Genomic DNA, 15,472 nt, shown 5'->3' with positions numbered 1-15,472 from the left:
GGCTTGGAAGGTCTTTGTCCTGGCAGCACATGAGGGGCTCCATGGGGGAACGGAGGTGTACAACAAATGTCTCCAGAGCTTCTTTCCCTGGTCCTGAGCATCAACCAGAATTGTCAGCTCAGGGCAGCATGGAAAACAGAAGTCTCAAACTGGAGATGCAAAGCTCTCGGCCTCTGGTGAGAAGGTGAAGATGACCAGCATGCACATTTAGGTGTCTTCAGTACTTACTGAAGGAAGTTGGACCACAGGCAGAGAGAAATGGAAGGACCTGAGCATGCATGGAAGAGAATGAACATGGAATTGTGGATGGAGATGAATAAGGGTGATCTGTGGGGAAATGGAGAGGAATGGAGGAAACCTAAGGGTGTGTGGAGGAAAAGGGAATGAACCCAAGGGCACACGGGGCTGACCTGGACCTGTTACTGCACTCAGAAATCTCCTTTCCTGCCCCAAAATGCCCCTTCCCCACTCCAGTGTCCCATTTTGTGCACCAAAACACCCGAAGGACCTCACCACCCCTCTGGACAGCGGTAACCCCGCCGGGCACCCAAACACCCCCTCCCCTTCCTGAACACCGTGGACACGTCCCCTCCTGCACCACGAGGCCCCGACTCACAACCACCCCCCCCCCGCCTCTGTCCTTCCCGCTCCCGGGCAGCCCCGCCCGGCCCCGCCCCTCCCGCCCCGCCCCTCCAGCCGCAGCTGCCGCTGGGTCCGGGCCTGGGTAGGCGGCGAGCCGGGGGGACCGCGCCGGGGCGGGCGCCGGGGCGATGCTGGGCAAGGACTACATGCTGGCCATCGTCCTCGTCAACTGCGACGGTCAGCCGCGCCGGCGGGCGGAGCCGGGGCTGGAGGGGCCGGGGCCGGGGTGCGGCGCCGGGGTGCGGGGCCGGGGCTGGGGTGCGGGGCCGGGGCTGAAGGGGTCGGGGCTGGGGGGGCCGGGGCCGGGGTGCGGGGCCGGGGCTGGTGCGGCTGCCTCTCCCTGGCGCTGTTCGCGGTGCTGAACGGGGCCCGCGGCGGCCTGCGCTGGTGGCGCCCGGCCCGGCCCGCGCCTCCTCCCCGCCCCTCCCAAGGTCGCGTGGGGCACCCACACACCCCCCCCCCCCCCCCCCCCATCTCCACACACACACCCCCCACACCCCCTCACACCCCCCCTGTGTGTCGGAGGTCCCGCGGGAGGCGGAGCGGGAGAGCACCGCACAGCGCCCGGGCCCTGCGGATTTCGGACTGCATTCCAAAGAGTGGAGCTCGTTGCTGTGCTGCACCACGGGCTTGTGTCCGTGACCTCCCCGTGACTGGGGGTGCAGGGAGGAGGGGGTTAATATGCCCCACCTAGCTGCAACCCTCCAAGGCTGTTTTCCTCCTCCCAGACCCCAGGGGTCTGTCCCCAACCCCTTTCCCCAGCCAAGCTGTGAAGAAGCCACTCTCAAGTACCCTGGGATGTTGGCAGAGGGCTGGGGAGTGCGCGCAGGTGGTGGGAGCTCTGGGCTGGCAGCCCCAGGCCCTGCGTGGGAGCCCTCCCTGGCAGGCTCAGGCTGCCTGAGCTCTCTGTGCCCCTACCAGGGTCACCCCATCTCTCCGGGTGCCAGTGAATCACTTGCCTGGGGTCTGCCTCCACCGCAGCCTCTCTGGTGTCATGCCAAGCCTTCCCTCGCCATGCTTCTCTCCTGGGCCATGTGCCCAGCCGTGCACCCAGAGGCCACTGCAGGACCCTTTTGCTGCTGGCTGAAGCTGCTTACTTCACAGGGCACCCTGCAGCTGGGGGTCTGTCTGTGTGTCCATCGTCCACCCCCCCACCCCCCCACCTCACACCCTCCCTCTGCACAGACAACCTCTGGAGTGACCAGAGCCTGGAGACAGACCCCGACCTCCCCCCAGGCTGGAGGAAAATCCGAGACTCTCTGGGCACCTACTACTGGCATGTGCCGACCGGCACGACACAGTGGCAGCACCCTGCACACACCACTGGCCTGGGAGGGCACCCGGAGGCTGATGGAGAGGAGACACTCCAGGAAATGGTAGGGGATGTGGGCGGGGGGGGAGGGCTGGTGTCGGATCCCATCCCCCTAGTAGGAGCCTGCTGAAGGGCCCTCTGGGCATCGTTGGTCCAGTCTCCCCTTGGAGCAGACCTGTCTCTATCACCCCAAAGTCTTGCTCAGCCCATTCCTGACCAGGGTTAAGCCTCTTGAAAGGCTCCAGCATGGCTTATGTTGGCTTTATCCTGGCTACATGGGATGCCCACAAGCTGAGGTGCTGCTGTGCTGGAAGGGAGGGCTCCTACCTGGTGCCTCCTCACAGCCTCCCTTGCTGCCTTCACAACTTTCCTCTTCTCACCCAGGACTGCCAGGCCACTGTGGCGAAGCACTCGGCAAAGGACAGGCCCATTCCCAGCCCCATGGCTTCACTGTCCCGGAGGTAGGGCTGCTCATGTGCTCTGCTGGCCTGTAGGGCAACATTGACCCTTGACCACTGCTGCGTGCTGGGCCTTGGTGCCCCCCACCACAGCAGACCATGGAGCCAGCAAGACCATGCTAGTCACCTCCATGGATGCTTCCCAGCTGGTGGCATGGCAGGGGGGAGCTGCTGGTGCCAGGGTGCCCTGGTGCTTCCCTGGGTGCACCAGCTCCATGCTTCTAAGTGGGAGCTGCCTCCTCACCACCCTGTCCCTCCACAGGACCTCGCTGCCCTGGCATGGAGATGACTTACAGCACAGTGCAGAGCACGGCTCCAAGGTACCGCACTCGGGGGCTTCACCGCAGCACTGTGGGCTGGGGCTGGCACGGGAGGGGGCAGGCAGCAGCTGGCAGGGACAGGAATGGGAGCAAGAGCAGGGATGACCACTCTGGCACAGCAAGGGACAGGGGTGATTGTGGCCAGGTACTGAAGCCCCATGTATCTCTGCTCAGTGCTTTGCTGTGCGCTCGCTGGGCTGGGTGGAGATCCCTGAGGAGGACCTGGCACCTGGCAAAAGCAGCATCGCTGTCAACAACTGCATCCAGCAGCTCTCCAACAGCAAGGGCCAGGGCTCTGCAGAGAACCAGCGCGAGGTGAGAGCCTGGGACAGTGCTGACAGGCAGGGTCCCACCCCGGGGCCTCTGCTGCTGAGGTTGGCTTGTCCCCACTGATGGGGACCGTGCCTGGGGGGGAACAAGGAACAATGCCAGTGGCAGTCAACTCTCTCCATACCGGGCATCCATATGGTGGTTCCAGGTGTGGGGCAGGTGGGCTGTCTGACAGGGCTGTCTTTTGGGAACAGTGGCAGGGGTGCCTGGGTGGGCTGCCCCACACATGGGAATGGTACTTGGGGAATCTGGTCAGTGGGGAGGGCAGGGCTGTCCCCATGCTTGGGGATGAGTAGGCTGGGGGGACGGGGGTGTCCCTACACGTGGGCTGGGTGCTGGCGACACCCAGGCTGTCTGCCAGGCTGAGGGAGCCACTGACCATCTGCAGGGCCAGGACCTGGTGATGATCCTGAAGAAGGACACCATGAGCCTGGTGGACCCCCTTGACCGCAGCCTCATCCACCATCAGCCCATCCTCAACATCCGTGTCTGGGGTGTTGGCTGCAACAACGGCAGGTGCCAGGGGCCAGGGCAGAGCTGGGGGCTGGGGGCAGCTCTGCCTGCTGAGGGGGGAAGGCACCCCAGCAGTAACCTGTCCCCTCTCCTCCCTACCTGACTGCTGCTGTGGCTGCAGGGACAGGTAAGAGGGGGGCAGCCGGGGAGGGGGGATGGAGGCGGGGACTGCCTCTGCTAGAGTCTCACTGGCTTGCTTGTGGCCTTGCAGGGACTTTGCCTTTGTGGCGAGTGACAAAGACACCTGCGTCCTCAAGTGTCACGTCTTTCACTGCAATGTGCCTGCCAAGGGCATTGCCAAGGCCCTGCACGAGATGTGCTCCAAGGTGGGATGCAGGGGCCCAGGCGGGTGTAGGCATGCCCCGGGGGGCTTGGGGGTGAGGGGAGGCACCAGGACTCCCGTCTCTTGCAGATCGTGGCTGAGCGAGCCATAGCGAGCAGTGGGCCGCCACACGCTGCCATGTTGAAGTCCATCTCCACCGAAGACCTGCCACTGCAAGGTACCATTCCCCCGGGACTGCTGGCTGCTCTCCCTGCCCATAGTCTGCCCTCGGGCAGCGGGATGCCCACTGGTCGGAGCCCTTTGGCCTGCCTGGCTGTGTCCCCAGGGTCCTTGGGGACCAGGGGTGACATGGGGGCAGATATGGGGGGGGTCCCTCTGGGTGTCCCCCCCATCTCTCCTGTGCTGGCAGTGGATATCCTGGAAGCGGTGAGGCAGTCGATGCAGACCTACGAGGCGCTGTACATTGGCAGCCTGCCTGTGCCCAGGGCCATGGGTAAGCACTGCTGGCCCCACCACTGGCAGGGGGGACACCCGAGGACCCCCTGCCATGGGGACAGCTGACAGTCCCCTGCCTGCACCATGCCCGCAGCTGGGGCAGGGGCCAATGGGATGGGGTCTCCCGCTCCCCAGGGATGGATGTGCTGAACGAGGCTATCGAGAAGCTGACAAAGGGCCCTGGGCGGGAGCGATGGACACCCTCCCTCATCCATGTGTCCGACACGGCCATGAGGGTGCACCCCGTGCAGGTGGGGAAGGGGACAGGGGGCTCCAGCTGAATCGGGCATGCTGCTGCCGGTGGGGTGGGACAGGCAACCCTCATGGGGGACCCAGTCTCCCTGCAGAGGGGACCTGGTGGGGGCGGCAGGGCTGCTCAGGGTGTGGCCAGGGGTGGATGGGCCCACCAGGTCCCTGCAGGAGGACGAGGAGGCAGCGCACATCTGGGAGTGCCAGGTGCGGTACGTGACCTTCCTGGGGGTGGGCCAGGATGCCCACACCTTCGCGCTCATCGTGGACACGGGGCAACGCTTCCAGTGCACGGCCTTCTGGTGCGAGCCCGACGCCGGCACCATCTCGGAGGCAGTGCAGGCAGCCTGCATGGTGAGCAGGAGGGGGGTGTCCCTCAACACCCCCAGCATCCCAGCCATTCTGGGGACACCTGGAGGTGTGGGCTGGGGCTGGGGGAGGGTGAAGCTGGGGGCCGGGGCGGGAAGCCCAGCCCTGGGTAGGGCAGCAGGGGCAGGAGGGGTGCTGCGTCCAACCCACAGCCATGCCGTGTTGGTTTGTGTCCCACCCCATGGTGATGCGCTGTTGCGTCACACCCCACGGTGATGCCGTCTTGCGTGTGGCCCCCACAGGCACACCATGTGGGGTCCGATGCCACGGTGATGCCATGTAGCGCTTCACCCCATGGCCACACCACGCTGCATGTGGCCCACAGCGTGTAGTGTCCAACCCCACAGCAACATCACCTTATGCTTGACGCCTGCAGCCACACCATAATGCATCCGGCACCACGGCCACAGCTACGTTGTGTGTGACCCCCCATGCCACCACCTCACACGTCCCACCCCCGCGGCCACACCGTGTCCCTTCCACCCCCACAGGTGCAGTACCAGAAGTGCCTGGTGGCCGCTGCACCGGGGGCTAATGCCAAGGCTGCGACAGGCCGGGATCGAGCCGGACCGGCGGCCTCGGGGGATGCTGCCAGCGGGGCTACCAAGGCGAGCGGGGGCGGCGGAGGGGCGGCGGGGGCCGGTGCCCGCAAGCGAGGCCTCTTCTCCTTCCTGGAGACCTTCCGCCTCAGGCGAGCCCTCCTCCACACGCCATAGCGGGCCGCGGCCGGGGGCCGGGGTCGGGGCCGGGGTCGGTGGACGGGCCTGGAAGGCCCGTCCCCGGCCCCCGGCCCCGACCCCGGCCCCCGGCCGCGGCGGGGCGGGGCGCCGGGAAGCCCCGCCCCTTCCCGCCCCGCCCCACCTCAGCGGGCGGAAAGGGCGTGGCCGGGCGTGACGTGGCGGGATGGCGGAGCTCTACGTGAAGCCGGGTGAGGGGGCGCGGGTGAATTTCCGGGCTGGGCCGAGGGAGGGGGAGTGCGGTGTCGGGATCTCACCGTGCCCTTTGCTGCCGCAGGGAACCGGGAGCGTGGCTGGAACGACCCCCCCCAGTTCTCCTACGGGCTGCAGGCGCAGGCCGGGGGGTGCAGGCGGACCCCCCTCACCCGCCGGGCGCTCCCCCCGCCCGCGGGGGCCCCCACAGGTCAGCACCTGCAAACCCCCCCCCCCCCCCCCGAGCTGACGGGGGCCCAGCGCAGCCCCCCCCCGCCCCGGGGCTGACGGGGCTCCGCGCCGGCGCCTCTCCTCCTCCGCAGGTGCCCCTCCGGAACCGGGCAGCGCCTCCGCTCCGCCGCCGCCCCCGGCGGCGGGGCCGCCGCCCCCCGGGCTCGCCGGTCCTTCCCCGCGGCCGAGTCCCGCCGCCCGCCCGCCGGAGGAGTGCGGCCTGCCCGCCCAGGCCGTCCTGGCCCCGCTGAGGGAGGCGCTGGCCGCCTGCCGTCCCGCCGTGCAGGTGAGGCCCCGACCCCCGGCCTCTTTCTCCACCGCCGCCCCACGCATCGCAGGGGCGGCAGCAGCCGGGGGCTGCCCGTGGGGCGAGGGGAGCGGGGTGGGTGTTCGGCGGGGCAGGTGCCCCCTCCAGCTGATCTCTGCTTCCAGAAACAAGTGTGCGACGACATCGGGCGGCGGCTAATGGTGCTGGAGGATGCCTGGGCTCAGGGCAAGCTGTCAGCCCCGGTGAGGAAGCGGATGAGCCTCCTGGTGCAAGGTGAGGGGGGGCTGGCGTGGAAGGCCATCAGGCACCCCCAGGGAGGCTGACCCCCCCCACACACCACTGACAGGGTCCTCCTTTCCTGGCAGAGCTCCAGCAACAGCACTGGGATGCGGCTGACGAGATCCACCGCTCACTCATGGTAGACCACATTAACGAGGTGAGCCAGTGGATGGTGGGTGTCAAGCGCCTGATCGCTGAGAGGAGGAGCCTGCCTGTTCCAGAGCCAGCCGTGGTGACAGATGGTAGCACTGGGGCCGAGCCTGGCCAGGACGATCCCTGATGCCAGGGACAGGGGTGCGGACTGCAAGCAGGGGAGCCCCAGCCCAGGGCCACCAGCAGGAGAAGAGTCCCCATCGCCCAACGGGGTCTGGGCACCTCCCAGCCCTCACCTAGGAAAAGGGGATTTTAATCATTGTGACATTTTGGTGGTGATTGACTACATGATGTTTAATAAACAGCACTAATCTGCCCCGACCCCAGCCTGTCCTGGGGTTCTGGCACCAGACGGGTCCCAGTCCTCTCCCAGGAGCGGCAGGAGACGGGAGTTCCCTGCAGCTATCCAACGGGCTGCTTCAGGCTTGGCCAAGGGGCTCTGGCCCTGGCAGGGTGTTTCCAGCCCACAAGACATGAAGGGAAGGAATGGCCCTGGCGGCGCCCCCAGGGTCACCCAGGTGGAATAGGCAGCAATGTGTTTCCCTGCTGCACGGGTTGGCAAAGCTTGGCCCCCTCTTTGGCCTTGCCTAGGCAGTGGGTGGGACCTACAGCAGCAGGCACATGGCACAGCTCTGCTGCAGGAGGAGTCAGCCCCCAGAGCTCCAGGCTGGCTGGGGAGGCTGATTCGCTGCCAGCCCAGAGCTCCCTGGCACAGCCAAGGTCTCTGCTGCAGCTATAGCCCCATCGGGGCTGTGCTCCCATCAGGGCTGCTGCCTGTCATGGGTGACCTCAGGGGCAGGGAGATCCAGGGAGAAACATCCTGGTGCCAGTGATGCCTGCCAGGTCAGGTAAACCCAAGGCATTGGCATTTACCCTGGACACCAGGCGGCAGAGCGCACTGTGCTGCTCCCTCCTGTGCTCGCGAGACACTTCACCAGCTGCCCCCACCACAGCTGGGGCAGCCTGCATGTTGCACCCCACGCCTGGGAGCAGACTCTGAAGTCCTGCATTCACCACCTGCAGCCTGCAGTGTCTTGGTGCAGGAGGGAGAGATCTCCACACCCTCAAAGTGCTCCTGGTGCTGCTTGGCTCCTCTTAGCGCACCTCCCTGGGGCTCCAAGGACCCAGCAGAGCTGCAACATAGAGATGCACCAGGTCAGCACAGGGGTTTCATGGTGTTTTATTGATCAAGCATGAGCTCCTAGGCAATTGCACCAGCCAGTTGTGCTAGAGCCTGAGGTGTCACACGTCCATCCCCAGCATCAGAGAGGGCTGCAGCCAGCTGGTCACGGTGCCAGCACCTCCACGAGGCCCAGGAACAGGCCCAGCCATGGCCTGGAGACAGGGAGCTGGAAACTCAGATGTCCATCTCAAACTGGTCTTGATCTGCAAGGGTACAGAGGAATACAGGGTCAGGGTTAGGATGGGGCTGTCTTGGGAGAATCATGCAGGCAAAGGGGGCAGGAGCTAGAACGGGCTGAGCTGGGATCTCCCGCTGTTGCAGGCAGTGCATAGGCAGGAGCTGCACACCTAGGCTGCTCACCTGGCATGGCTTCTTCATTCTCATTCCGCTCCTTGAGCTCCTCCAGCTTGACGAGGCTGGACTGGGCCAGGGATGTGACACCGGGGATCTGGGGCAGGCAGCAGGGAGGGGTCCTGGCCACGGGTGAATTCTTGCACTCCAGCAGGAACTTGCGGTCGTAGATGATGCGGGTACCTGCCAAAAGCAGGGGGCTGTCAGGCACTGCTGGGCCCTGGCGACCCCCATCTCCGAGCACCACGGCCTGAGCCTGGAGCAGGGTATGGGACCCAGTGCTTGGCCACAGCTCAGGGACATGGCTGGCTCTGGAGCAACTGTGGGGCTTCCCACATGGGAGACTCTGACACCCGTCCTGCCCAGAAGCTCTTCCCCACGTTGTTCCTCCCCTCGAGGCTCCTGGAGCTCTGCTGGGGCACAGCGCAGGGAGTCCTGCCTTGATGTGGATGGCCCGTGGCAGCTGATGCCGCAGCGGCCCCTGTGCTGCCTGCAAGGCAGGGCCAGCCCTGGAGCACTTGGCACAAGCCTGACAGCCAGGCAGGTCCCCAGCGCACCCTGCCCAGAGGTGGCTGGCTCGGGGGTGGTTCCCTGCAGCTATCCAACAGCAAACACTGGGTACCCCCCCATTGGCACCACTGGGAGTTGTACCCGGGGACCCGTTCCCATCAGCTCAGCCAGTGAGCCACCCTGCTTATGCCCTGCACAAGGACAAGGCACCGGGTTTGATCTGACACCTCCTCCAATGTGCAAGCCTGCTGGGTGTACAGCCCCAAGGCAGTGCTCCCCCAGGGCATGTAATGCCACCCCCCCACAGCCCAAGTGCCTGCCAGCAACCCCTAAAGTCATGCCAGCCCACGTGCCACGTCTGCTGCCCTGCACCAGGTCCAGGCCTGCCTTCCCCTGCCCAGCTCTCCCTGCGGCTGAGCACTGGTTCCAAGCCAGGCTCCAGCAGCCAGCCCAGAGCTCCCGGCACCACAACCACATTAGGTGAGCCACAGCCCCGCTAGCCCCGACCTGGCTCCCCAGCCCCAGATAAGCTTATCAGAGGCACACAATGGAGCCAGCACCCACAGGGTGGGCACCTGCAGCTCAACCGACACATGCCCAGCTCAGGGACTGGGCACATGCTACCCTGAGGACAGACAGTAAAGAAAAGGACCTGCCTGACAGCTGAACCAGGGGCTTTGGTCAGGAGTTGGAAGGGGGGCAAGAGGGCAGGCCCAGGGTACCCCTGGAGGGAGCTGTGCCACCCAGTACCTTCCCCCAAGGCTGGTGAACTTGGGTGGGAGCAGACTTCTTGCACTAGCCCCGCCTGTGCCTCCCCCAGCTCCAGCCAGCTGTGCCCGGGCATGACCTGCTCCCAAAGGACCAGCACTGCATCCACCAGCCCAGCGGCACTGCCAGCAGCCTGCTCCCCAGCGGTGTGAGCACCAGGCACTGCCTCTGCCTGCTCTCCCTGGTACCATGGGGCAGTGATGGTCTTGACTTCCAGCAGTATCTTCCTACAAAGCTTTGGGGTTGCCTTTTCCCCTCCAGCTCTGGGCTGCCAGGGAAGCCACCACCCCATGGATCTGGTGCCCAGAGCAGGCGCCCATGCCCCCAGGGACCATGCTGCGAGGTGGAGAGCCCAGGAAGGGATCCACTCAGGAAGGAGCTGCCTAAATTAGGCAGGGATGGGGTGGCTGTGGCCATCGTTCCAATTAAGGGACGACCCCACCCCTATGCTGGGTCTTACTCCCTGGCGTGGTGGAGTAGATGGGGCCACCCAGTGTGGAGCTGTAGCCCTCCAAGATGGGGAGATGGTGGCTCCCCCGAATGGGGCAGCAGGTGGTGGCAGCGGTGCCTGTGCCAGCCATGGAGCCCAAAGGGATGGGGAAAGGCCTTAGGAACCACCCTGCCCCTCCCCTGCAACTCGCCCCCAGAGCAAACACCTATTGCACTGCCGCACCACTTGTGTTCAATGCAGCTACTGTTAACACGAGCATCTCTCCCTTGGCGTTTGCACTATCAGGGGGGCAGCAGCAGTTCAATGTTTTTTGCATTTCTTCCTCAAATACTGGTAAAAATATCTGCATATATCATCCGGGAGCATTTATGAGGTTTATTTGCCTGTGGTACTCAGCTATTGCTTGTGCACTTCGGGTTTTCAGCACTCCTTCCTCATGCTTTTCCTGGGGAACCTCTGCTGCTGCATGTAAGGATGTGTCTGGAGAACGTGGAGAAAGGTGGAGAAATCTCCATCTCCTCTGACAGACCACCAAAAGTGGTCCATTCAATTGGACACTACGTGCACTGCAGTTCCCTGCTTGAGGAATGAACCAAATATTCAGTGTCATTACTGCATTGCCACTGAACAAAAGCAGAAATAAGCATAGTCCAAGTGCAGAAAGTGGAGAAGTTCTGCACCTCGGTAGAGAATGAACGTTCATGTTAAGCAGTATGCAAAAATCCCCTTCTTCCTCGCAGAAAGGACTTGAGGAGCTCTCACCAGATGTAAAGGGTTACAAGAAGCTTCAAATTGAATATATTATGTTTTTCTCTAGTGGGAAGTGGTCTCTGCTTTCCTAAGATCTGATTCTAAGCAGCTGGTCACAGTGAATCAGGTGAAGAAACCCTGCATTTACCTACAAGCTACCTATTTAACCTTCGGCAAATTAAGATGCCATCAGTTGCCACGTTGTCAACTCAGCCCTTATTTCCAGTCCCTAAACAAAACCTGATCTCTCAGGCAACCTACCTCAGAAGAGTGCTAGAAGCAACAGAACTAATCCAGAAGGAAAAAAAGAAAAAAAAAAAAAAAAAAAAAAAAAAAACAACACACAACCACGTTCTCGCACACACACACACACAAAAAGGCTAACGAGCAGCTGGGGGAAGGACTCGACAGACCTCATATTGCAGATGACTGCGGATCAAAACCCTCCCCCAAACCCTGACTGCATCCACATGCTAATTACGTGACCCTGAAAAGATGCATCACTGGCCACAGCAGCAGCTACCAGTGACAACAACATATGGCCTCCTCCAAAATTCTCACACACAACCTATAAATACTGTTCGCTTTTTATTGAATATTCAGGTAAATATTTCACATTAATACAGGCTACATAAAGTAGAGCCACTATACGACATGAAATTTACTCTGCTTTTCCTTTTAAGTATGTAAACAATTATACATGTATTTACCACCCTAAAAGGTTGAAATCCTGTCATCAGCTAGTTCTCTGCTGCATACAAGGAGCATTCTGTAGCGTTTAGCCAAAAGCACTAGTTTTGTCTGATTTTTAAGTTCAAAATGGCTAAACTAACTGGACAACAGAATTAGTTTGTGTAAGTAAATCAATTTCTTCTTATACAATGGGCAATTAAATTTCTATTGTTACAGCCCACAGGAAATTGCTTAGTTAGGCACATAAAAAAATCCCCAGGCTTCTTCAAGATCATAAAGATTCCCAAACAAGGCTAAAAAAGGACAGACCCCCTTAAATCAGTTGACGTACTTGAGATGCATGTTTCCAATGTGAGGTGCCCAGGTGCCAGGCCAAATCTACAGCAAGAAATAAAAAGACAAGTCTATTATGAAAACAAATAAAGATTCCTTTAACAGAGCGTTTAACCACTAGAGGGCAAGCTTAAGACTTCCCCGTAAAATGCATCCAGACCGTCCAAAGGCTGGGAGCCCTCTTCAGCTCTGGGCAAGGTTTGACTGACAACCTGCCAAGATGCCAAGTATGGGTATAAACCCTCTCACTTATGACAAAGTCAATTACCTAGCTGAGCAGTCTTGAAATGCTGCTAATTTTACCTGAAAGGTTTGGTACAGATAGCGCCATATATTTTTTTATACACACACACACACTGTAGGGGGAAAAGTCATGCAAATGATCTCAATTCCAGCATCAAAGAACTGAAAAAGATGCCACCTCTCCAAAAATGAAGAAAAACAAAAAACAAAGCACAACACCATAAAAAGCCCCAGGTAAGCAAAGGTGGAAAAAGGCAGCCACGCTACCTGCTGAGCATCGGTACATTCTGTCGAGTTCTGGACAACCTTGATCATGGGATTCCAGGCAGGATCTGGAGTATGGAGCCCGTTAAAGAGAGGGCCTCCCGGGCCATCCGCTAGCTGAGGGTGTGAGGGTATTAGAGTGCCGCCGTACATGGAAATCGGTAGGCCCTGAGGGAAAAAGAGAAAGCACTGTCAGTGAAGGCGGCAGTGGTTGTGAAGTACATTTGCCAAGATGACAGAGGCAGTTCACATCCATACATAACGTTCACCTACCGGCAAATATCTCAGCACTGTGAGGAAACGGAGCATTACTGCACGCTTAGGCTGAGTATGGAACACGGTGACTCTTCAGAGCTTGAGATTCAGGTCAGTTTACCCATTTTCCTGAAATCACACCTCACCAGTATGCAGCAGACTCTGCACAGTGCTTTCAGATGGCCCCAGAATGCCAGCCACAGGAGCTGTACACAGCGATTTCGGTGCTCCCTCCTCTCCCCTCTGCAGCACGCGATAACCTTGGTGCATGCAGGGCTGCAGCCAGGGGCTGCACTTCAGAAAAGCCCGTGTACAGCTTGAGCCTACAAGACTCCGAGTTGAAGATTTTCTGTAAGTTGCTAACAGCCATCTAAAATATTCTTCCAGTTCAGAAAGAGCAAGTTACAGGGCAGCTTTTTGCTATTATGAGATTTCTTGCCCATGTTTGAATAATTGCTGCTCTGCAATTTAGAAGATCCCAAGAGCACATGCTACAGCTACTTCTGAAACATACTGTGGGCTGGACTTTCCTCCAGCGGTGGCTGAGCTGACTACAGTTTGGCTACATCCATCTGCCTCAAGCTACTTTCAGCATTAACACACAAGGCACAGACATACAAGCAGTCCTCTCATCCTGCCGCTTCCTTAAGAAAGGCACGTAGTATTCACGGGCATGATTTGTACTGAAAGCACTAAGCAAACCTTTAACCAGCCTCAAGAGCTGAGTAAGCCTTATGAAACATTTCTGAGAGACTGAGCCTCCGAGAAAGGAAACACTGGAGAGCGATGGAGGCATCCAGCTACTTGACAAGAGAACATGTGCAATCTACAAATTCTGGTTTTGTTTAAATGCGCCACCAGACTTGGGCACCTTTTCTAGTCAGTACTAGGATGAAAGGATGCCAGCAGGTCGAGGGAGGTCATCCTCCCCCTCTACTCTGCCCTGGTGAGGCCGCATCTGGAGTACTGCGTCCAGTTCTGGGCTCCCCAGTTCAAGAAAGACAGGGATCTACTGGAGAGGGTCCAGCAAAGGGCTATGAAGATGATTAGGGGATTAGAACATCTTTCATATGAGGAAAGGCTGAGGAACTTGGGTCTCTTTAGTCTAGAGAAAAGAAGAATGAGGGGGGATCTTATTAATGCTTTCAAATACTTAAAGGGAGGATGCCAGAGGGATGGGAGGAGTCTTTTTTAAGTGGTGCCCATCGATAGGACGAGGGGTAATGGGCACAAGCTTGAACATAGGAAGTTCCATCTTAACATGAGGAGGAAATTCTTCACTTTGAGGGTAGTGGAGCACTGGAACAGGCTGCCCAGAGAGGTTGTGGAGTCTCCCACTCTGGAGACGTTCAAAACCCGCCTGGACGCTGTTCTGTGCATCCTGTTGTAGGTGACCCTGCTCTGGCAGGGGGGTTGGACTAGATGATCTCCAGAGGTCCCTTCCAACCCTGACTATTCTGTGATTCTGTGAAGTTCAGGACTAGGTGTGGCAAGCAACGGTAGGAGAGGTGCATGCATACAGTATAAACAGGCAGAACAGGAGATAAAACAAAATCCTTCGTCATTTTATAGACTAAATCCAACCCTCTGTAACTTACTTTAGAAAAATCCACAAAACTATTTGGCATAGGTTGGTGGAAGATATTCGAGGGAGCCACTATTCCAGAATCATCTCTCTCCATTGGCTGATGCTGAGAAAACGTGCCCGGGTCCGACAGCTGCTGATGCATTGGATGATTCCCCATGACAGGCTGAGACCAACCTGACAAACCTTCTGGAAAGGAGGAGATTGAAAATGGCTGATTACAATTCACTGAAGATACTCTGGATTAGTATTCAGCAGCTGTACACACCTACATACAAAAGCTCCCCAAAACCACACAGCCACAGAGGTACCTAGGGCTCCACTCTGAGCAAAGGCAGACCTTCCGCAGCCTACGTAAAGCGGAAAGATACCTGCAGTTTTTAGGCTGATAACCCATCACAGACAATGCCAACACACACAGTCTGATCTGTAGCACCAAGGGAAGCGTCAGCAGGCAGCACTATATAAGGCTGGCTACACGCACACGCTCCCACCTACTCTCAGGTTCCACAGGAACACAGAAAAAAGTTACACTTATGACAGGGGCAAAAATAGGGAAAGAAGAGTGACTGGTGAGGCCGGGCAAGTTTGGCCAGGCACGTGCTGTCTGCACGTATGCTCCTCTTGGTCCTCCAGACAAGCGTGGAGATAATGAGGACTACTAGTAACTGCAAGGTTCAGGTGTCCACAACAAAACAGATAAGGTCCAATAAACCCCCAAGCACTGTCTGTGAACACATACAAGCTTTTCTTGAAAAAACACAGCAATGCCAAGACACTAAGTTAACCAAAGTATGGAGGGCTTCACTGAAAAAACGTAACAAACACAGGACTATTAAACATTTGTCTTTAAAGTTACCAATGGAAAGACTTTATACCTCAAATGCTGTGGCTCCTCTTTTCCACAAGAACCTCAAACTATCATGAAACTGAACATAAAACATCAGCTGTTTCAAAGTCATTCTTTTGAAACTGGGGCTGCCTGGAACAAAAGTCACCCCATACTATTCAAGAGTCATGAGGAGATCGATGCAAAAATCAGCATCCACAACTATGTGTTTCTGGATGCATTGGCTGCACCACAACTAACATTTTAAAACGTTAATGGAAAGCAAGCTAGAAACTTGGATGGAGGCAGTTGTCCTTTTAGGCCAAGGGGCAGACTTGGAAATGGACTCCCGTAACAGATAGAAGTTGTTTACTTTTTAAATTCTGTATCATTCAATAGACTTAATATGAAATTTCTAAACTGTTC

At 58.8% G+C, this 15,472-nt stretch overlaps 3 protein-coding genes across 4 annotated transcripts in view; 2 read left to right on the top strand and 1 right to left on the bottom strand.

The window, feature by feature from the left end:
* Window positions 1-770: 770 nt before the first annotated feature.
* APBB3 (amyloid beta precursor protein binding family B member 3) lies at window positions 771-5,687 on the top strand (the record flags this gene model as incomplete). Its single annotated transcript, XM_082489976.1, has 12 exons — window positions 771-819; window positions 1,828-2,018; window positions 2,339-2,415; window positions 2,675-2,732; window positions 2,907-3,047; window positions 3,451-3,578; window positions 3,787-3,901; window positions 3,988-4,075; window positions 4,268-4,351; window positions 4,489-4,604; window positions 4,774-4,956; window positions 5,463-5,687. 12 exons carry the CDS (start codon window positions 771-773, stop codon window positions 5,685-5,687), a joined length of 1,455 nt encoding a protein of 484 aa, XP_082346102.1.
* Window positions 5,688-5,858: 171 nt separating this feature from the next.
* SRA1 (steroid receptor RNA activator 1) lies at window positions 5,859-7,152 on the top strand. The gene is made up of 5 exons (XM_082489947.1): window positions 5,859-5,899; window positions 5,986-6,111; window positions 6,224-6,417; window positions 6,564-6,672; window positions 6,765-7,152. The coding sequence occupies exons 1-5, from the start codon at window positions 5,875-5,877 to the stop codon at window positions 6,956-6,958; spliced, it is 648 nt and encodes a 215-aa protein (XP_082346073.1). The 5' UTR covers window positions 5,859-5,874; the 3' UTR covers window positions 6,959-7,152.
* Window positions 7,153-7,995: 843 nt separating this feature from the next.
* ANKHD1 (ankyrin repeat and KH domain containing 1) overlaps window positions 7,996-15,472 on the bottom strand; it is a gene marked incomplete at its 3' end in the record, with an annotated part of 130,738 nt that continues 123,261 nt past the window's right edge. Inside the window, exons 34-38 of one of the 2 annotated variants that reach the window (XM_082490157.1) lie at window positions 14,231-14,406; window positions 12,381-12,545; window positions 11,869-11,915; window positions 8,375-8,548; window positions 7,996-8,217 (exon numbers count right to left, since the gene is read on the bottom strand). In XM_082490157.1, the coding sequence (XP_082346283.1) occupies window positions 8,395-8,548; window positions 11,869-11,915; window positions 12,381-12,545; window positions 14,231-14,406 (542 nt within the window). The remainder of the gene's footprint in view (window positions 8,218-8,374; window positions 8,549-11,868; window positions 11,916-12,380; window positions 12,546-14,230; window positions 14,407-15,472) is intronic. The other variant, XM_082490158.1, reaches the window with a different exon arrangement.

Source organism: Vanellus vanellus, assembly GCF_965231255.1.
Source record: "Vanellus vanellus genome assembly, chromosome: 13".
In the NCBI taxonomy this organism is placed as follows: Eukaryota; Metazoa; Chordata; class Aves; order Charadriiformes; family Charadriidae; genus Vanellus; species Vanellus vanellus.
This window is presented reverse-complemented; position numbering and strand designations above follow the sequence as displayed.

Bases quoted from the DNA above. Each gene is read 5' to 3' on its own strand.
- SRA1 (XM_082489947.1), top strand. From the start codon at position 5,875: ATGGCGGAGCTCTACGTGAAGCCGG. The intron at 6,112-6,223 runs GTCAGCACCTGC...CCTCCTCCGCAG, and splicing joins GCCCGCGGGGGCCCCCACAG to GTGCCCCTCCGGAACCGGGC. The intron at 6,418-6,563 runs GTGAGGCCCCGA...CTCTGCTTCCAG, and splicing joins CCTGCCGTCCCGCCGTGCAG to AAACAAGTGTGCGACGACAT.